The 21,376-nt window shown below is 49.5% G+C and overlaps 1 protein-coding gene across 1 annotated transcript in view; it reads right to left on the reverse strand.

The window, feature by feature from the left end:
• Positions 1-12,357, reverse strand: part of LOC149866325 (uncharacterized) — a 67,463-nt gene extending 55,106 nt beyond the window's left edge. The window contains exons 1-4 of the mRNA XM_090041596.1: positions 12,283-12,357; positions 11,289-11,385; positions 7,144-7,244; positions 1,823-2,009 (exon numbers count right to left, since the gene is read on the reverse strand). Coding sequence (XP_089897722.1) covers positions 1,823-2,009; positions 7,144-7,244; positions 11,289-11,298 — 298 coding nt within the window. The 5' untranslated portion in view covers positions 11,299-11,385; positions 12,283-12,357. The remainder of the gene's footprint in view (positions 1-1,822; positions 2,010-7,143; positions 7,245-11,288; positions 11,386-12,282) is intronic.
• Between the last annotated feature and the right edge of the window lie 9,019 nt (positions 12,358-21,376).

Genomic DNA, 21,376 nt, shown 5'->3' on the forward strand with positions numbered 1-21,376 from the left:
CAGGTGAGTTCCCGAGCTGCCTGCCAGATGACAGGAGGCTGGTGCTGCCGAATGGGCACAGCCAATGCGGGAAAGATCAGTGCTGCTGCTGGGCCCAGCAGACAGCATCAGCCTTGTGTCATCCAGCAGGCAGACTGGGGGGCTCTGTTGTGTGAAACAGCATCAAAACAGCAAAGAGTTTCAACAAAACAAAATGTAACAGTGCTTTCAAAACAAAACAAAACTCGAAATGAGAAACTGTTCTGTCAAAATGTTGAAATGGAAGTTGAAGTGGAACGATGCTGTTTTGCACAGCCCTACTCCACACCTTTCCTATAGCCACAACCCAGTCCTCTGGTTAAGCTAATCAAAACAAATGCAAGCACAATGGCTGTACAACAAAAATCCTCCCCATACTGGGTCAGTACTTCTCTGCAAGGTATAAGTCCCCCTTAGCTTTTCCTTCGCAGCTCTCTGGGACAGCTTTGGAGCCAAGCAGACCATCTCACTCAGGAGCTCCTTTCCCTGCATTCTGCAGGGCCAGACTGCTTGCCTGGTCTCAGGTATTGGCCTTCAGTGCCTCCAAAGCCCTATCCCTTCCTGGCAGGTGGTTCTCCATATGATGACTAACCTGACCTTCTCTGCAGTGGCTTAGTTCAGCTGCTTGCAGATATTTACTTCTGGGCTGCCTAGATGTCTGCCCCCTTTGCAGCTTACAGCAGCGCAGCTAGGTCCCAGTATAGTCCCTCCCCCTGAGGTAGTTCCTAATCCCAACTGTTACTGGCCTATTTGTTTCCCAAAGCTAGCCCTTGCTCAGCTGCTGCTCCCACCCAGCAAACTTAACCTGGTACAGCATCCCCTTAAAATCCCAGGAGCCTCTGGCTCCCCGTTACACTAGCTTCAACTTCAGTCTAGAGCAGGGGTGGACAGTCTGGCCTGCAGGCTTGATCTGGCCTACAATGCGGCTGGGATTTCCATGGAGACCAGACCCAGCCATGTAGGCAGGGGCTGCTAGGAAATGGAGTCTGGCTGCCAGCCAGATCCACCATTTTACCCACCTGTGGTGTAGAGGAATAATGATTTAGATTCCCTCCAGCAGCTACTACATCACGCAACTGCCCCAGGGACTGGTAGAAGGGGCCTGGCTGGGAAAACAAGCAAAGGCCAGGCTGGCTCTACACACCCTACAGATGCCAGATGGTTCTGGCATGACATGGTTCTGGTACCTAAGCATGGCACAGCATGGATTCAGCCTGGCCTAGGTCCCGCAGCATGGGCTGATCACAGCGGTTTCCCCACCTCCTTCCATCCAATCTTATCTGACTTTCCACTTGGATGGATGGAGGGCAGGGAATAGCCAGAGTCAGCAGGCTGGAAGCTGCAGAGCTTTCCTGTTGGAGGCTGGACGGGCTTACTGCTCAGCCGCTGAGTCCTGCCCGGCTACCCCGGGTCCTGCTGCCACTGGCACCTTGTCATCTTTGACAGACAGCCACACACAGATAATCATTCATTTTCTAAATTCTGTAGGGGCCCCGCAGGCTGGATAAAAAGGCCTGGTGGACTGAATTCAGCCCGCAGGCCGTATTTTGCCCACCCCTGGTCTATGAACTCAGATCTATACTGCACGCTATGAGAAGTATCACTTTTGTCCCTAGCAGGTGAAGCCTTCCCCGGACAAATAACCTCACTTGTTTTAGAGACTATGTGCATAAGAATGGATTTGCCAGATTAAGGCACAAACAACATTTTTTTTTTTAGACTTTATATTCTGTGCAGGATTATTTCTAAATTAACTACTTAAATGAAATGCCTGGTAGCTTCAGTAAGTTGCTATATTCTTTACCTTGAATGAGAAAAGTAGCACATGCAGAACAAGGTTTCCTGGACAAATACACAGTGCAGTTACTTAACGAACAGGGAACATTCAGAATGATTTGTTGCACAGCATGTAGGTTTTGTGTGGAGCAGCCCATCGCCACCACTCTGTGTATTTTGTCTGCCTCACATACCACAATACCAGTTTTTTTGAACTGAAAGAAAAAATGTATTTTACTACTCATCTGCTGATTTACAGTTTGAAGTAACTATGTTTTAAAAAGCAAATGTTACAGATTATGCTTAGAGACCTACAAATTCACAGCAGAAGTGGGTTGTGTGGCAGCTCCTTTAATATTGCAGGTTATAATCCCTCCCCCCACCAGCTCCCCACTGACTAGCAGTGGGGCCCTGCCACACACTCCTGATCAGCAGAGGGACACTGTTTTTGCCTCTCGGCCAGTTCAGCAACAAACAGCAAGGCCACCAGGGCCCCTCAGCCAATCAGCAATGGGGGGAAAGGAGGCGCATAGGGAACCTGCAAGATTAAAGGATCTGCCATGCAGCCCACTTCTGCTGTGAATTCAGTAGGTCCCCAATTATGCTACACAAAATTTATGCACAGTAATATCTGGCTAATTTATTACTCCATGAGTGAAGACTAGGAATGATGACAGATTATCTAAGAATGGTTAATTATCAGCAGTTAGCCATCTTCAATGTTTTGTAAGGTATATTTTGAATGCCATACCAAAATACAGAAAGGAACATACCTCTGGAGTTCATCAATATTTCTCAGAGAAACATATTAGCATAGTTAAAGCAGCTACTATTCATATTTTACTATCTGATCAACATGGTATGCATTAATAAAATCTAAAATTTAAGAAAAAGTATTTAAAATTGTAGATTAGATATTATACATATCAATGCTGCTTTCTTATCTAAACTGTTGTTTTGTAAAATCCTCCAAGACAACCTCCTTTCCTATAAAAGCAAGTTCACTTTAAGAGATGTGGATCTTAAATGAGTAAATTGTAATTCTTTACATATTCACAGATGAGGAAGTGAAGATACAAAGTCAAACAGGAATGTCAGAAATTTCTTCCTAGAAAATGTTAACACTTTTGGGCATTTTTACATGTGCTTTAGAGGTAGGGCGTGCACTTTAAAGTGCCCAGAGTCTCCCATATATCAGCATCCTCATGCTTCAAAATGGCACTAAGATTGCTTGATCTGGAGCTTATCAAACAAGGTTTAGTTAAAGTGCCCACGCTACCATTTTGAAGTGCAGGGACGCTGATACATGAGATGCAGAGACTGGCGGAGCACAGTAATTACCATGCTCCAGTGAGTGCTCTGGGAGACATGCTCCACGGGGGAGGGGAAGCGGGGGGGGGGGCCTTAATTAGCACAGCTCTGAGAGCCGCACTAATTAAAGCACCCAAAGCATCCTGTGTATCAGTGTCCCTGTGCTGAAAAATGGCAGTAGGGTGCTTTGAACTAAAGCTCATCAAAAGAACTTTAGTTTAAAGCACCCCGCTGCCATTTTTCAGTATGGGGATGCTGATGCACGTGACGCCGGAGTCTGCTGGAGAGTGGTAATTACCACGCTCCACCAGACTCAATTAATCAAGTCTGCTCTGATGCACTGTAATTACAGCACGTCAGAGCAGCCTCCCTGCATGTGTATAGGAGCCCTATGTATAAGAACTTCAGGCAGTCATTAAAGGAGTAAGTGCAAACACTTCATCAAGCACAAAGACTCTAGCTTTGCACTTGGTGGCTTTAAGGGACAGTCAGGAAGGATTCTGCTTCACAGGCCACAAAGTCTTTACTGTTTTGTTCATGCTCAACAGAGAATCCCACCGTTGCTCTTCCCATTGTCAACTGAAACCCCCCAGTAAATTCTTCTGCAGGCTAGTAATGAAGAGCTCTGTTGGGATATTGCTTTAAGGTGAGTAAGGGGCTATTAGGAGATAAAGTTCTGTTCTGCTGTGCAACAGAACTACAACTAGATTAAATATATCTAGGACTGTTTTATAGCTTCATAGTTTCATAGTTTCATAGTAGCTAGAGTCGGAAGGGACCTAGGTAGATCATCTAGTCCGACCCCCTGCCTTAGCAGGAAAGAGCACCGGGGTCAGATGACCCCGGCAAGGTGCTCATCTAACTTCCTTTTAAAAATCCCCAGACTAGGAGCCTGCACCACTTCCCCTGGAAGCTGGTTCCAGGCCCTAGCCGCCCTGACTGTGAAGTAGCGCCTCCTAATATCTAATCTAAACTTACCCTCCGCCAGCTTGTGACCGTTATTCCTGGTCACTCCTGGCAGCGCACGGGGGAACAGGGACTCCCCCAATACCTGCTGATCCCCCCTGACCAGTTTGTAGCAGGCCACAAGGTCCCCCCTTAACCTTCTCTTGTGGAGGCTAAACAGGTTCAGGTCCCGTAGCCTCTCCTCATAAGGCCTGCCCTTCTGACCCCTGATCATACGAGTGGCCCTCCTCTGAACTCTTTCCATATCGTCCACATCCCTCTTGAAGTGTGGCGCCCAGAACTGGACGCAGTACTCCAGCTGCGGCCTGACCAGCGCCGCATAGAGGGGGAGGATCACCTCCCTGGACCTGCTCGAGATGCATCTGTGGATGCATGACAGAGTACGGTTGGCCTTCTTGACTGCCTCCCCACACTGCCGGCCCATGTTCATCGTGGAGTCAATGACGACTCCAAGATCCTTTTCCGTCTCCGTGCTGGCAAGAGGGGAGTTCCCCAACCTGTAAGTGTGGTGCCGGTTCTTCCTCCCCATGTGCAACACCTTGCACTTATCAGTGTTAAACCCCATCCTATTCTCATCCGCCCACCGTTGCAACCTGTCAAGGTCAGCTTGTAGCCTATTGCACCCTTCTAGTGCCCCCACATCCCCCCACATCTTAGTGTCATCAGCAAACTTGAACAGGGTGCTTTCTACCCCGTCAGCCAAGTCACTGATGAAGATGTTGAACAGTGCGGGCCCGAGGACCGAGCCCTGCGGAACCCCACTGCCCACATCCTTCCAGGTCGAGAAGAACCCATCCACTACCACCCTCTGGGTGCGGCCCTCCAACCAGTTGGCGACCCATTTGACCGTGTGGGCATCGACACCGCAGTCTCCCAGCTTTTTGATGAGGACAGGGTGAGAGACAGTGTCGAAAGCCTTCCGGAAGTCCAGAAAGACTACATCCACAGCAACCCCTGCGTCTAATGATTTGGTGACCTGATCGTAAAAGGCCACCAGGTTGATCTGACAAGACCTGCCACTGATGAACCCATGTTGGTTGCCCCTGAGCATGCATTCCCCCGCAAGGCCCTCCTGGATGTGTGCCAGGATAATTTTTTCAAAGAGCTTACCCGGGATTGAGGTAAGACTAACTGGCCTGTAATTTCCCGGGTCCTCTTTTTTTCCCTTTTTGAAGATAGGGACCACATTGGCCCTCTTCCAGTCCTCCGGCACCTCGCCAGAGCACCACGAGTGCTCATAGAGCCGCGCCAGGGGTCCCGCAATGACCTCGGCCAGTTCCTGTAGAACCCTAGGGTGAAGATCGTCCGGACCAGCGGACTTGAACACGTCCAGCCTCTCCAGAAGTACCCTAACTAACTCCTCGCTAACCCCTGGCCCAGGCATGTCTCTCCCGGGGCCCGAGGGGGGCCCAGCAGGGAGGTGGCTGAACTGGTCCCTACTTAGGAAGACAGAGGCAAAGAAATCATTAAATATGTTAGCTTTATCATCTGGCGTGATGACTAAGTTGCCCATCGTGTCCCGCAGGGGCCCCACATTACCCGGGACCCTCTTTTTACCCCCTATGTATTTGAAGAAGGACTTCTTATTGTCCTTAATCCGGGAAGCTAGTCCTATCTCCATCTCTGCCTTGGCCCTCCTGACTGCCCTCCTACATCCTCGGGCGACTGTAACATAGTCCTTCTTGGTGATGACCCCATCCCTCCATTGGGTATATGCCTCCCTTTTAGCAAGGAGACATTCCCGGAAGCTCTTAGTGAGCCATGGGGGTTTATGTGCCCTCCTGCTCCCTTTGACCCTTGTTGGGATTACCTCCCTTTGGGCATGGAGGATCGTCTCCTTAAGGAGCAACCACTCACCTTCGACATCTGATTCCCTTCCCCTCTGGGTCCTCAGCGCTTCCCCAACGATCCTCCTTAGCTTGTTGAAGTCAGCCCTCCTAAAGTCTAGGGCTGTTGCCTTGCTGCAGCCCTTTGCCACCTTACGCAAAGCTCCTATAGTAATCTAATGGACTTAATAGCTAGTACTAAACAGTACCGATTAGCACTGGTAACTTTTAATTGACATTATCAAGGATTTTAAGAGATCAGCGACTTGGATGAGGGGGTTGAAAGCACATTGTCCAAGTTTGCTGATGATACTAAGATGTGGAGCGAGGTGGGTACACTTGAAGGGAGACAGAGGCTGCAACTAGACTTAGACATACTACCAAAGTGGGCAGATGAGAATAGGATGGAGTTCAATGTAGAAAAATGCAGGGTGCTGCACCTTGGGAGAAGGAATCCACAGCATACATACAGGCTAGGGCATTGCCCTCTGTGCTTTTAAGAGGCAGAAAGTGATCCTGGAGTCATTATTCAATCCAAGATGAACACGAGCCACCAATGCCAAACCGCAGCCAGCAAGCCAGCCATAGCTACGCATCCAAAGGTGCATCTCAAGCCAGTCCAGAGAGGTGATACTCCTCCTCTATGCAACATTGGTCAGGCTGCAATTGGAGTACTATGTCCAGTACTGGGAACCACACTTTAAAAAGGATGTGGCCAGCCTGGAGAGAGTTCAGAGGAGGGCCACCCATTTGGTGAGAGGGCAGCAGGACAGGCCCTACGTGGAGAGACTAAGGGACCTGAACCTGTTCAGCCTTGGCAAGAGGAGGCTGAGGAGGGACCTGGTGGCTGCCTATAAACTTATCAGGGGAGATCATCAGCAAATAGGAAGAGCCCTATTCTCCCCAGCACCACGTGGAGTGATGAGGAACAATGGTAATAAGCTGATGGAGAACAGGTTCAGGTTAGAGATCAGAAGGCAATATTTTACAGTTCAGGTGGCCAGAATCTGGAACCAACTTCCTAGGGAGGTGGTCCTTGCCTCTACCTTGGGCAAATTCTAAAAAAAGGTTAGATGATCACCTGTCTGGCGTCTTGTGAACCCAGCATTCATTCCTGCCTGTGGTAGGGAGTCAGGCTAGATGGTCTGTTCAGGTCCCTCCTGACCCTAGCTACTATGAAACTATGAAACTATTAGTCCCTTTAATTGAAAAGAAACACCTTTGACAGCAATATAGCAATACATACCTTTTTAGGTGTATTATTACATGCTGGAGATTTCTCCATATGAAGAGCTAGAAACATGCACATATCTTTTTTCTTTCCTATGCGTGCAGAAGGATAGTAATCTATATAGATTCCAATAAAGAACAAGACATATTTAACAGATAAATTAAAAATGTGCCCTGATCCATGACTGTTAAAAAGAAAATGTCAAATATTGTAAGTTAGGTGATTTATTGCATACCTATTACACAAAGCATTTGGACTGAAATCCTAGCCTCAATAAAGTCAACAGGAATTTTGGCATATGTGTAAATGGAGATAGATCAATAACTTGCAAAAAGTGAAAGAGCAAGTGAGAATCCCTCAAACTAGCTGCTGAATAATCTTATAGCAAGAACACCACCTGTACAAATATAGAGACACTCTCTCTCTCTCTCTTACACACACACATACCTACACACACGCGCATGCACACACACACACACACACACACACATACACATTTCATAACCAATCAATGACAAATGGGAAGTGAAAGCAGTCTTATTAATATAACGCAAATAATAGCTAACAATAGCTAACAATGATTTCTGGGCTATTTTGTATAATTGTATACAATAATAATAATAAAAATAAAATAAAATAAATACTAGAAAAAAAATCCCTACTTAGTTCAGATTCCATACTAGAGGCTTTATCTGCCTCTTCTTTTATTCAGTTAGACCAGTGGTTCTCAACCATTTTAGACTCAGGACACCCCTCATTAGACTTGACACACCCCTCAGAAAATGTCAGTTCTTTGTTTTCACTCATTTTTTGACTATGGGAAAATAAAGAGCAATGTTTCTGTAGCAAAAACCTCAGAAAGACCACAGCAGGTCAGAATGTTTTTAAGACTATGGATTCTCATTTGAAAAGTTTTCCAACTATTTAGTTGGTCTAATAAAAGATATCACATCTACCCAAAGAATCTTGTCTGTTTGAAAAGTTTGGTTTTATCTTCTGAGTTATGTTTGCACACCTAACAGTGCACATTTGAAAGGATCTCATATCACTCCAGGGTGCTATGGGTTAGACCTACATTCTAGTGTCAGTCAGTCTGATCAGCTCACATAGGTGCTGGGGTGGTACATGCAATGCAGGATGGGGTTTGCAGCAATGGAACCATGAAGGAGGTAGTGCAGTGGGGTGTGGGAGAGGAGCACATGGGAGACCCACTGGGATTTGGGGTGCATGAGGGAGATCTGTAGTGGGGGTCAGGAACACAGGGAAGACCCTAGAGCCTGCTCCCCAACTTCACCCAGCTTACCTTAGCTTCAAGTTCCAGCCCTGGCCAAGCCTGGAGCTTCCACCTGTTTTTGCCTGACTGGGCTGGGCTGGCACTTCTACCACTGTCTTCCCTGGAGCTGAAGCCAGAGCCACCCCACAGGGAAGCAGCAGGAGGTGGAGAGGACAGGCACAGGGGCCGGGGGAATTGTCTTAAATTCAATGCACACCAAGCAGGGCAGCAGTGCTAAAAAGCCCCCATGGCTCGGCAAAAAGCATCCAGGAATGCCTGAGGCCAAAAAAGGAGGTGTACAAACAGTGGAAGCAAAGGGTTATCACCAAGGAGGATAACACCTCTATTGCTCGTGACTGCAGGGAGGCGGTTAGGAAGGCCAAGGCAGAGATGGAGCTAGGGCTAGTGACCAGAATGACATATTTAATCAAACTAAAAGAATCTATAATTTTTTTACAACATTGACAGACATAGCACTGTCCTTAAATGTGCAGTGCTGAGCACTAGTGATAATGGGTAACATGGGGCCTCTGCAAGACACGCTAGGAAATCTGGTAGTCACACCAGACAGCAAAGCTAACCTATTTAACAATTTCTTTGCCTCCATTTTTCTGAGCAGAGACCAGGTCACACACCCCCCTCACTGGGACCCCCAAAGGCCCCACAAGAGGCACAGCCAGGCCTAGGGTCACTGAGGACCTACTCAGGGAACTTCTGGAGGGACTGGACATACATATTTAAATCAGCTGGTCCGGATGATCTCCACCCCAGAGTGCTGAGGGAATTGGCTGAGGTCATTGCAGGACCCCTGGCATGGCTTTACAAGTACTCATGGTGCTCTGATGTGGTGCCAGAGGACTGGAAGAGGGCCAATGTGGTTCCCATTTTCAAAAAAGGGAGGAAAGGAGGACCCAGGAAACTATAGGCCAATCAGTCTTACCTCGGTTCTGGGCAAGCTTTTTGAGAGAATTATCCGGGCGCATGTCCGCGAGAGGCCAGCAGGGGAGGTTATGCTTAGGGGAAACCAACACGGGTTCTGTCAGACCAACCTGGGGGCCTTCTATGACCAGGTCACAAAATCCTGAGATGCAGGGGGAGCAGTGGATATAGTTTTTCTGGACTTTAAGAAGGCCTTTGACACTGTCTCTCACCCCATTCTCATTAAAAAACTAGGGGACTGTAGTGTCGACACCTACAGTCAGGTGGGTCACTAACTGGCTGGTGGGCCACACTCAGAGAGTGGTGGTGGATGGGTCATTTTCAACCTGGAGGGATGTGGGCAGTGGGGTTCTGCACTGCTCGGTCCTCGGGCCCGCACTGTTCAACATCTTCATAAGCAACTTGGATGGGGTGTAAAATAAGGGAAGAAGGACACTAAGATGTAGGGTGAAGTGGGCACACTGGAAGGGAGGAATAGGCTGCAATTGGACCTAGACAGGTTACAGGGGTGGGTAGATGTGAACAGGATGGGTTTCCACACTGACAACTGCAAGGTACTGCACCTGGGGAGGAAGAACCAGCAGCACACATACAGGCTGGGGAACTCCCTTCTCGTCACTGCAGAGGCAGAAAAGGATCCTGGAGTCATTATTGATGCCAAAATAAACATGGGCCGACAGTGTGGGAACGCGGTCAGGAACGCCAACCGCACCTTGTCATGCATCCACAGATGCATCTCGAGCAGGTCCAAGGAGGTGATCCTCCCCCTCTGTGCGACACTGGTCAGGCCACAGTTGGAGTACTGCATCCAGTTCTGGGCGCCGCACTTCACAAGGAATGTGGACAACATGGAGAGGGTCCAGAGGAGGGCCACTCGCATGAGCAGGGGGCAGCAGGGCAGGCCCTACGAGGAGAGGCTACGGGACCTGAACCTGTTCAGCCTCCACAAGAGAAGGCTGAGGGGGGATCTAGTGGCCTGTTACAAACTGGTCGGGGGGACCAGCAGGCACTGGGGGAGTCACTGTTCCCCCAAGCACTACCAGGAGTGACTACAAATAATGGTCACAAGCTGGCAGAGGGTAGATTCAAACTAGATATGAGGAGGCACTACTTCACTGTCAGGGCGGCTAGGATCTGGAACCAACTTCCAAGCGAAGTGGTGCTGGCTCCTACCCTGGGGGTCTTTAAGAGAAGGCTGGATAAACACCTCACCGGAGTCGTTTGACCCCAGTACTCTTTCCTGCCCATGGCAGGAGATTGGACTTGATGATCTGCTCAGGTCCCTTCTGACCCTACCAACTATGAAACTATGAAACTATTTCAGAGGTAATAGAGAGTTACAGAAAAATAATTATTATTTAATAGTGTCTATACTGGAATAAATAGTTGAACATTGCTACCCATAATTGTTTTTCATTTTGTTCAACTCCTCCATTTAATTATATTGGAGGTTGATTTTAAACAATATTCCACAGCTTCCAAATTTATCATTAATACCCATACTTTTGTTAAAGACATAGGTTCAATCCCACTCTACCTATTAGGCATCCAAGTGATACCAGGCACCTAAGTACAATCATATTCCATCCTACTCCTATTCCATGCTGTACTAGGAAGCATGTAGAGCTGAAATTTATGGCCCCACAAATTATGGTCTCACATAGTACCTCTTCGGTCCAGAAATTCTACCCTACTGTCATTCACTCCCATGCTTTGAAGGGCAGGTATTGCCAGCAAGTTAATGAGGCCCTGGTTTATGATTACAACCCTTGCATTCTTCTGCAATATAAACAAATAAATGAACTTGGCAGTGATAAATCTCCCTGTCATCAAGCCTACACAGCAGGAACCCAATTATCAAATGTGTGAACTACAGTTTTTAAATAAATATCAGATATTAGTTCCTCTTACAAATAATCTCAAAATGTAAAATTAAAGAGATACAAACCTGGTTCCATGTTTCAGAGTACTCACAATCTCTTTTCCTCTGGAAAAAAATAATTGAGAATTTCCTTCTCCCCTTATCTGATACGCCAGTCAAAACACTGTAGTAAAGATTATACCATTACATTCCACATGAAAACCATGCACACATGGAGAAAAAAAACCCCTCCGCTTAAAAAATTAAAAGATGTTACAGAAAGTTATATTAACCCTTTCATTTCACACAGAAATGCAATGTAAATTTAGCTGCTGATCCCAGAGGGAGTTAGGGAGATCCCCCTCCCCGATTCCCCCACAGACCCCAAGAACCTCCCAGACCACAACAATTCCCCCCATGGGCTCTGCCTGCTCCCTCCATCACCTATCCCCTCAATCCTTTCCCTGGGGACCCCACCTGTCCCTCTGATCCCCTCACTCCTCTCCAGAGCCTGCCTGCCTCCCCTGATTCCCCCCCACCAGCTGCCTCCCTGTTCCTCCACCCAAATCATAAGTTACCTTAGATCAGTGGTTTCCAACCTTTTTAAGTAGGGGATCATATTTTGTATTTAAAAGCAACCCAAAATTTACTGTGTGCCACCCCCTCTCCCCCCACCCAGCAGGTAAGTCTGTGGAGAGGGAAGTGGGGGTGCAGATTGAGGCAGAGGGAGAAAAAATTATGTGGTGGTGTGCTTCCCCAGCAGGTAAGTCCCACTACAGGGGCCTCGATCTAGCCCCTGCTCCTTCCCCCCCAGGGACTGACCTGCTGGGCTGGGGCACACACATGCATTCACACAGGCACTCAGCCCCCCACCCCAGCCTTGCATCAATTCCAAGAGGCTCCGAGATCTACTGCAAGAGACTCCAAAATCTACTGATGGATCAAGATCCACTAGTTGGTGACCACTGCCTTAGATCAATCTAACATCCTCCTAACCTCTGTATGCACCCTTAGTTTATCCTATACATCTATTTTAAAAGCCACTACCATAGTATCAAATAAATGTATAGTTTTTTCATACCTGCTTTTCTGTTATTACTGTAGTCCACATGTCTGCAAGTTTAAAGCCCTGTAAATGTCGAAGGGATTTTCATAATCAAAAGTGAAACTGAAAAGCAGTTCCTGTTTTTCTCAGGAGTCACGGTAATTGTATTTCACATTTCAGCATAACAGTCCTTCCTTAATCTTTGTGTGTGTATGTGTGCATATGTATGCTGTTTCAATTGTTCCATAAAAACAAATGTAATAGTGGTCTTTAAATATTTATAGTAATGCATCTGGAGCAGTCTTTAAATATTTGAAAGGTTGCTACAAGGAAAAGGGATAACAACTGTTCTCCCTTGCCACAGAGAGCTGGACATGGGGCAGTGGCTCTGAATTGCACCAGAGTAGATTTAGATTAGATTTTAGGGGAAACCTACTCTCAGAACAGTGAAAAAGTGGAAAGGACTGTCCAAGGAACTTGTGCAGTCTCCTGCATTGAAGTTTTCAAGAGGAGGCTGGGTAAGCATTGGACAGGGATGATTTAGGAGTAGAATTTGTGCAGAGGATTTGGCCAGCTCGCCCTTGAAGATCCTTCCAACCGGGGGCAGATCCAGAGCTGCAGGGGAAGGAGTGGGAGGAGCTGCACTGGTGCATATGCACCCTCTTTGATTCTTTTTATACCCAAAGTTTAAAACCAACTAGCAGCGGCAGCAGCATTTCTAGTCAGGCAGTGCTGAGAGAGTCAATTGACTTCATGGCTCATTATAATACATCTGAACCCTTATAAACTCTTCATTCCACAGGTGGTAAGGATCCCCTCTTCTTTTTAATGGTCTTGATATTCCACCCATCAAGCTAGCTTTTTTCTGCAATTCTGCTGTCTGTTAACTGCTCCTGAAGCTCCTATTTCACAGCCCTGCAGATTGTTTTTGACTCATTCCAGTGAAGTCATGCTAGAAGGAAGGAATAGGCTACAATCAGACCTAGACAGGTTTTACAGGGTTGGGCGGATGAGAACAGGATGGGATTCAACACTGACAAGTGCAAAGTGATGCACCTGGGGAGGAAGAACCAGCAGCAGACCTACAAGCTGGGGAACTCCCTTCTCAGCAGTGCAGAGGCAGAAAAGGATCTTGGAGTCACCACTCATGCCAAAATAAACATGGGCCGACAGTGTGGGGAAACAGTCAGGAAGGCCAACCGCACCTTGTCATGCAGCCACAGATGCAGCTCGAGCAGGTCCAAGGAGGTGATCCTCCCCCTCTATGCAGCACTGGTCAGGCTGCAGTTGGAGTACGGCATTCAGTTCTGGGCACCACACTTCAAGAGGGATGTGGACAACATGGAGAGGGTCCAGAGGAGGGCCACTCGCATGATCAGGGGGCAGCAGGGCAGGCCCTACGAGGAGAGGCTGCGGGACCTGAACCTGTTCAGCCTCCACAAGAGAAGGCTGAGGGGGGATCTAGTGGCTTGTTACAAACTAGTCAGGGGGGATCAACAGGCATTGGGGGAGTCCCTGTTCCCCCGAGCACTACCAGGAGTGACCAGGAATAATGGTCACAAGCTGGCAGAGGGTAGATTTAGGCTAGATATCAGGAGGCACTACTTCATGGTCAGGGCGGCTAGGATCTGGAACCAACTTCCAAGCAAGGTGGTGCTGGCTCCTACCCTGGGGGTCTTTAAGAGGAAGCTAGACAAAGACCTTGCTGGGGTCATTTGACCCCAATACTTTTTCCTGCCATGGCAGGGGGTCGGACTCGATGATCTGCTCAGGTCCCTTCCGACCCTACTAACTATGAAACTATGAAGTTATATTTGTTTTTCCCTCAATCTCAAACTGAATAATACAGCCCCAGGCCCTTGGATAGTAGTAAAGCTTCTAGTTTATTTTCAGCTGAAGAAAATATATGTGTTGGTTTATATGTGATCATGCACCTCACCATCTGCTCCCCAATTTTCAAAATTCTAGATCTGGCCATGGAAATTGCAAAATAGTAGAAACTGGCCAAACTAGCACAAGTTAGGCTGCTCAAACAAACAAAACTATCAGCTTTGCCATGATGACTTTTTATCAAGATCTGTGGGTTTTTTTTATCAAGATCTTTCTTTTACATTTGCCTCTCTTCAGTAAAAGGTAACTCCTACATGTTCTGTTAACTGATAAGTGATAAGTACAAACAGCTAGCTTTTGGTTTATGTTTGCTGTTCCACGCATCTGCACTGCAGAAACTGAGCCACTGAAGTGACATTCTCTAGAGGGCTATCAAACAGAGAGAGTGATTTTAATACAAAAGACTAGCAATGGAGAGGAGGGGAGCTGGGGAGCAGTGCTGAGACAGACAAATCATAAATTCATAGGGGTCATAAAAATTAATCCAGATAATGTGCTAAGACTCTGTAGTCCTTGATTAGACCATGCTCAACTCCATCCAGTCTGCGGATAACTTCTTTTCTGAAATGTCTCCATTCAAGCTTGAACATGCAACTGCCTTTCCTGTCTTTTGTATTCAAGTCACTCTGTTTGATAGCCTGCTCTGTGTACTTCCTTTCAGAGCATCTGACGAAGTGAGCATTGGATCCTGGAAGCTTATGGATCCCTGATTCAGGAAAGGCCCTGCTACACTTTCCAATTCAGGCTGGAAAGAAGTCAGCAACAGAGCTGTTACACATTTTCAATCACTCACTTTTGTAGTTTGTTGTCTCTTTTTGGAGCTGGATAGTCACTTTTTATTGTGTGAAAATTACTTGGCATGTCCAGCTGGTCTAAATTGATTGTGCAATTCACCAGTGACTCACATGCTAATTATTTCACACACGGCCAGTTGAAACTTATGGTTTCCATTGGCAGTGAAATGCATCATATATATAATGTGTGACAGGGGCCTATGTCTATGACAGATTCTCTGCCAGTATCTGAAGGATTCTTATAGGCTAAAGCTAATATCCTGGCAGTAATCCACAGGAGGCCTCAAATGCCTCTACACAAATGCTCGTAGTATGGGAAACAAGCAGGAGGAACATATCCTCCTGCTAGCTGACACCAGCCCGAGCATAGTGGGGATCACTGAAACGTGGTGGGACTCAACGCATGACTGGGCGGTGAATGTCAAGGGCTATAGGCTGTACAGGAGGGACAGGATAGGAAGGAGAGGTGGGGGCGGGGCACTCTATATTAAGGAGGAATACACAGCCTTGTCAATTAGCAAGGAGCCAGGGGAGGGGCACTCTGAAGTGCTTTGGGTTAGAGTACAAGGCAGTCCAGGGGAAAGGGACTTAACAGTGGGAGTCTACTACAGACCTCCCAACCAGGGGAAAGAGCTTGACCAGGAATTCTTGGGTCAGCTCACAGAGGTAGTGAAGGCTAAGGATGTGGTAGTCATGGGGGACCTGAACTTCCCGGACATCTGCTGGGAAGAGCAGTCAGCCAGGTCTGACCGCTCACGTAGGTTCTTGGCCAGAGTGCAGGACCTCCATCTAACCCAGGAAGTGCACAGCCCCACCAGGGGAGACGCCTTGTTGGACCTAGTGCTGGCCACGGGTGATGACCTGGTGAGGGAGCTGCGGGTGCTCGACCACTTGGGCGACAGCGATCATCGCCTGCTGGAATTCACCATCCAGTGCAAGGTGGCAAAGGCATGCAGTAAGGCAGCAGCCCTAGATTTCAGGAGGGCAGACTTCAACGAGCTGAGGAGGATAGTTGGAGAAGCGCTGAGGTCCCGGGGGGGAGGGGAGCCAGGTGTCCAAGGAGAGTGGTCGCTCCTTAAGGAGATGATCCTCCAAGCCCAAAGGAAGGTAATCCCAATGAGGATCAAAGGGAGCAGGAGGGCACACAAGCCTCCGTGGCTCACCAAAAGCATCCGGGAATGTCTCCTTGCTAAAAGGGTGGCGTACACCCAATGGAAAGAAGGGGACATCACCAGGGAGGGCTATTCTGTAGTTGCTCAGAGATGTAGGGGGGCAGTCAGGAAGGCCAAGGCAGAGATGGAATTAGGGCTAGCTTCCCGGATTAAGGACAACAAGAAGTCCTTCTTTAAATACATAGGGGGTAAAAAGAAGGTTCCAGGTAATGTGGGGCCCTTGCAGGACACGTTGGGAAATTTGGTCGTCACACCAGACGACAAAGCTAACATGTTTAACGATTTCTTTGCCTCCGTCTTCCTAAGTAGGGACCAGAACAGTCACCTCCCTACTCGGCCTCCCTTGGGCCCCGAGGGAGGCACACCTGGGCCAAGGGTTAGTGAGGAACTAGTTAAGGAACTTCTGGAGGGGTTGGACATATTCAAGTCAGCCGGCCCGGACGATCTCCACCCTAGAGTTCTAAAGGAATTGGCCGAGGTCATTGCAGGACCCCTGGCACGGCTTTACGAGCACTCGTGGTGCTCTGGTGTGGTGCCGGAGGACTGGAAGAGGGCCAACGTGGTTCCCATCTTCAAAAAAGGCAGGAAGGAGGACCCGGGAAATTATAGGCCAGTTAGTCTTACCTCAATCCTAGGCAAGCTGTTTGAGAAAATTATTCTGGCACACATCCAAGAGTGGCCAGCTGGGGACTGCATACTTAGGGGCAACCAGCATGGGTTCATCAGTGGCAGGTCCTGTCAGACCAACCTGGTGGCCTTTTACAATCAGATCACCAAATCATTAGAGGCAGGGGTAGCAGTGGACATAGTCTTCCTGAACTTCCGGAAGGCTTTCGACGCTGTCTCTCACCCCGTTCTCATCAAGAAACTGGGGGACTGCGGTGTCGACACCCACACAGTCAAATGGGTTGCCAGCTGGCTGGAGGGCCGCACCCAGAGGGTGGTGGTGGATGGGTCCTTCTCAACCTGGAAGGACGTGGGCAGCGGGGTTCTGTAGAGCTCGGTCCTCGGGCCCGCACTGTTCAACATCTTCATCAGTGACTTGGATGAGGGCGTAAAAAGCACCCTGTAGCAGGGCACTAAGGTGCCTGCTACTGATAACAGTAATATGGGCTCAGCTGCCACTTACCAGGGCAGCACAGGTGTGGGTTGCTGAGACAACCAGTCTGGTCAGCTGACCAGAAGGGGGCAGGTCCTGGCCTATATAAACAGCCAGGCTGAGACCAGAGTCAGTTCCCTTTTGGCAGCTGAAGAAGCTGGAGCTCTGCAGGGCAGGGCAGGGCAGGGCAGGGCAGGGCAGGGCAGGGCAGGGCAGGGCAGGGCAGGGCAGGGAAGCCTGATGGCCTGAGCAGCGTTGGCATGATGGTATGAGGTGGAGAGAACCATAGGGACATGGATGAAGGATAGCCAGGTTGGCTTGGGATTTATGTTGTAGCCTGGGGGCTTTGCGTTTTGTATTTTCTGTTTCACCAGAGGACCGGGTGAGGCTGTAGGGGTTGGAGGAGGCCGCAGGGGAGCTCCCCAGTAGTGGGGGGGTTCCTAGCGCCGGGGAGGGCACTGCATTTTGGGGTGTCTCGACCCTGGCCCCAGTGTGGGCAGCATTGGGAGAAGCCTAGTGTGGGTGCAGGTGAGCAAGGCCCCAGTGAGGGTGGGAGCGCAAAGCAAGGACCCAGTGCGGGTGGGAGAGTGAAGCAAGGCCCCAGTGGGCGGTATTGTGAGGGCGAAAGCCCCGGCGAGGGCGATCATATAAAGGCAAACCCAAGAAGGGCGATCGTGCAGGAGGCAGGCCCCGGTGCGGGCTGCGAGAATCGCGAGGCGAGGCAGGCCCCGGTGCGGGCTGCGAGAATCGCGAGGCGAGGCAGGCCCCGGTGCGGGCTGCGAGAATCGCGAGGTGAGGCAGGCCCCGGTGCGGGCTGCGAGGGCCACGAGGAGAAACCAGGAGACGCCCACAAGGGCGCAGGTGGGCAACTAGACAGAGCCCCGATACGTCAAGGCACCATGCCAAGGAGGGCAAGAAGGCAGCCTCCCTTTAACAATATTTACCAGCAAAGACGTGGTGGGCGAGATAAAGAGGGTGCATTTGAGACCGATTTGGCACGGTAGCAGGGTGCTAGGGGAGTTCACGGCACCCCTAGGTCGCATGCTGCCACACACCCTGTTCAAATTTGCTGACGACACTAAGATGTGGGGGGATGTGGGCACACTAGAAGGAAGCAACAGACTACAATCGGACCTAGACAGGTTACAAGGGTGGGCGGATAAGAATAGGATGGGATTCAACACAGACAAGTGCAAAGTGATGCACCTGGGGAGGAACAACCGGCACCATACCTACAGGTTGGGGAACTCCCCTTTTGTCAGCACAGAGGCGGAAAAGGATCTTGGAGTCATCATTGACTCCAAGATGAACATGGGCCGGCAGTGCAGGGATGCAGTCAGGAAGGCCAACCGTACCTTGTCATGCAGCCACAGATGCATCTCAAGCAGGTCCAAGGAGGTGATTCTCCCCCTCTATGCAATACTGGTCAAGCCGCAACTAAAGTACTACATCCAGTTCTGGGCGCCGCACTTCAAGAGGGATGTGGACAGCATGGAGAGGGTCCAGAGGAGGGCCACTCGCATGATCAGGGGACAGCAAGGCAGGCCCTACAAGGAGAGGCTACAGGACCTGAACCTGTTCAGCCTCCACAAGAGAAGGCTGAGGGGGGATCTAGTGGCCTGTTACAAACTAGTCAGAGGGGATCATCAGGCTCTGGGGGAGTCCCTGTTCCCCTGAGCACTGCCAGGAGTGACCAGGAATAACGGTCACAAGCTGGCAGAGGGTAGATTTAGGCTGGATATCAGGAGGCGCTACTTCACGGTCAGGGTGGCTAGGATCTCGAACCAGCTTCCAAGAGAAGTGGTGCAGGCTCCTACCCTGGGGGTTTTTAAGAGGAGGTTGGATAACGACCTTGCTGGGGTCGTTTGACCCCAGTACTCTTTCCTGCCATGGCAGGGGGTCGGAATAGATGTTCTACTCGGGTCCCTTCTGACCCTAGAAACTATGAAACTATAATATCACAGGAGTATGATATTGTGTGCATACAGGAGACACACAAATTAAATAATAAGTCTTCCCTACCATTGAAGGGAAAAATAAGCGATAGGCAGTATAGCAATGCAGTTTTTGCTATATCTGACCTGTGAATTGATCAAGTACACAAATGAGAATAACATCAAAACCATCACACTTAGCCTCAAGAATATCACTATCACATTTATAAACAAACCACATGTTCAAGAAAAGATTAGACAAGCACCTAGCTGGTATTATTTAACCCCAGCGCTCTTTCCTGCCTTGAGCAGGGGTTAGACTCGATGATCTACAAGGTCCTTTGCGGCCCTAGAAATCTATGAAATCTTTGAAGCTACAAATGGTAGAACCTGAAGACCAAACAGACTGACAGCGGGTCTTGGCAGTAGGGCTGTATGAAGTTTTAGGTGATAAGTCAATTTGGAGGAGATTCGGCCTGATTCGGTGGCCGAATCTCTGAATCCGAACTGAATCAGAGGACCAATTAAAAGGTCCAAATAGATTCAAAGCTGTCCAAATATTCAGAAAAGATTCAGAGAGCTTTGATGATTCCGACAGTCCCCGGTGGCTGCAGCAGGGAGCTGCAGCTAGACTCAGAGCATGTAAGTAGGGGGCGGAGGAGGGGAAGGGGACCATGGGGCGGGGGGACCACTGCCATCCCCCATCCCTGCCTGCTCCGCCAGATCCCCCTGACCTTCCACCTGCTCCCCCAGCCCTCCCATGGCTGCCCCAGCCGGCCCTAGCTCCTGGTGCTTTAAAAAAAAACCCTGGCGCTGACTGGGTGCTGCTGGGTGTGGGGAGGGCAATCCCCACTGCCCCCGCCCAGTTGCATGGGGGGCTCTGTATGAGCCCCCAGATCCCTCTTGCTCCCCCCCCATTAGCTGCTCTGCCCACCGCAGCCCTGGCCTTTTAAGAAAAAAAAAAAGAGAACAGCCCCCACCGCTCCTGCAGCAGCCTTGAGGCTTCGCAGGGCTCCTGGAACAGCCCCCCCATGTGACATGGGGCAGCGAGGGCAGTGGGAATTGCTACTTGCCAGGCAGGAATGCTGAGTCGGGGATTACTCAGGCCTTTTTTTCTTAAAGGACCAGAGCCATGGCAGGCAGGGCAGCCGTGGGAGGAATTGGGTGACTGAGGAGGGGTCAGGGGGGCTTGTGGCAGAGCCTCCCTTGCAGTGTGGGGCAGTGGGGACTGCCTTGCACCCAGCAGCACTGAGTAGGGGCTTTTTTTACCGCCAAAGTGCAGGGAGTTGGGGTGGGCGGGGCAACCGTTGGCCTGGCTGATTCAGATTCAGCAGCAGCCAGATCTCCAAATCAGATTCAACTGAATCAATTCAGGACAATGATTCGAATCGCCAAATCGAATCACTGTCCCCCAAATCCGCCGAATCTGAAGTGAATGCCAGCTGCTTCACACAGGCCTACTTGGCAGATGCAGTTCGCTCATTAAATCATGACTGACCAATTTAATCGACCAATGTTTGTCGGGAGAAGCAAACCGTAGATCATTTCCTGAGATGCCCTGTAGCACCACAAAGCTCCCCACAAGTTCTGGCAACACTAACACCAGAAGCAGCAGACTGTTCTGACCACTGGGAGCAGACCATCTAGAATGGGTGGACTGGAGATATGATGAAGAAGGCTGAGTGTGGTGAGGTCATGAGGTGGACTGAGAGCATCATGACGTCGTGGACCAGGCTGAGAGCGTCATGAGGTCATAAGCAGACCGAGCCAGGGCTGGGGCCAGGGCCATTTCCGCCCCCAGCTGCTTCAGGCCAAAACCCTGCCTCCCCTTCCTGCTCCCTTGGTCCCCGCTGCCTCCCCACCCTGCCTGCTGTTGTTGGTGAGGGGGCATCAGCCCCTAGCTCCAAGGAGCAGACCCAAGGGTCCCCCTCTGCCTCGAAGGAGCAGTGAAGGGGGAAAAGGCCTCACTCCCCTCCCCTCTGGCCCCTCAGTCCCCACTATCACAGTGGCTCTTGTCAGAAAAACATCCATAAAAAGCAGATGACCCCTCGCTGAACAGAGGATCTAATGCTAAACTTTTGCTGACCTTTCCCTAAGCTTAAAAAAAACCCTTTTGCTAACAGTAAGCAAAACCATGAATCTTTTGCTGACAAAATTAATCACAGAACTAGTTCCAAACAGCCTAAAGCTGTTCTACGTGTCCTCCAACTTTGTAACAGCAGACAAAAGGTGTTGAATGTG

The sequence above is a fragment of the Crocodylus siamensis genome, chromosome 4 (genome assembly GCF_052110815.1).
Source record: "Crocodylus siamensis isolate JL-2025a chromosome 4, ASM5211081v1, whole genome shotgun sequence".
NCBI classification, from domain to species: Eukaryota; Metazoa; Chordata; order Crocodylia; family Crocodylidae; genus Crocodylus; species Crocodylus siamensis.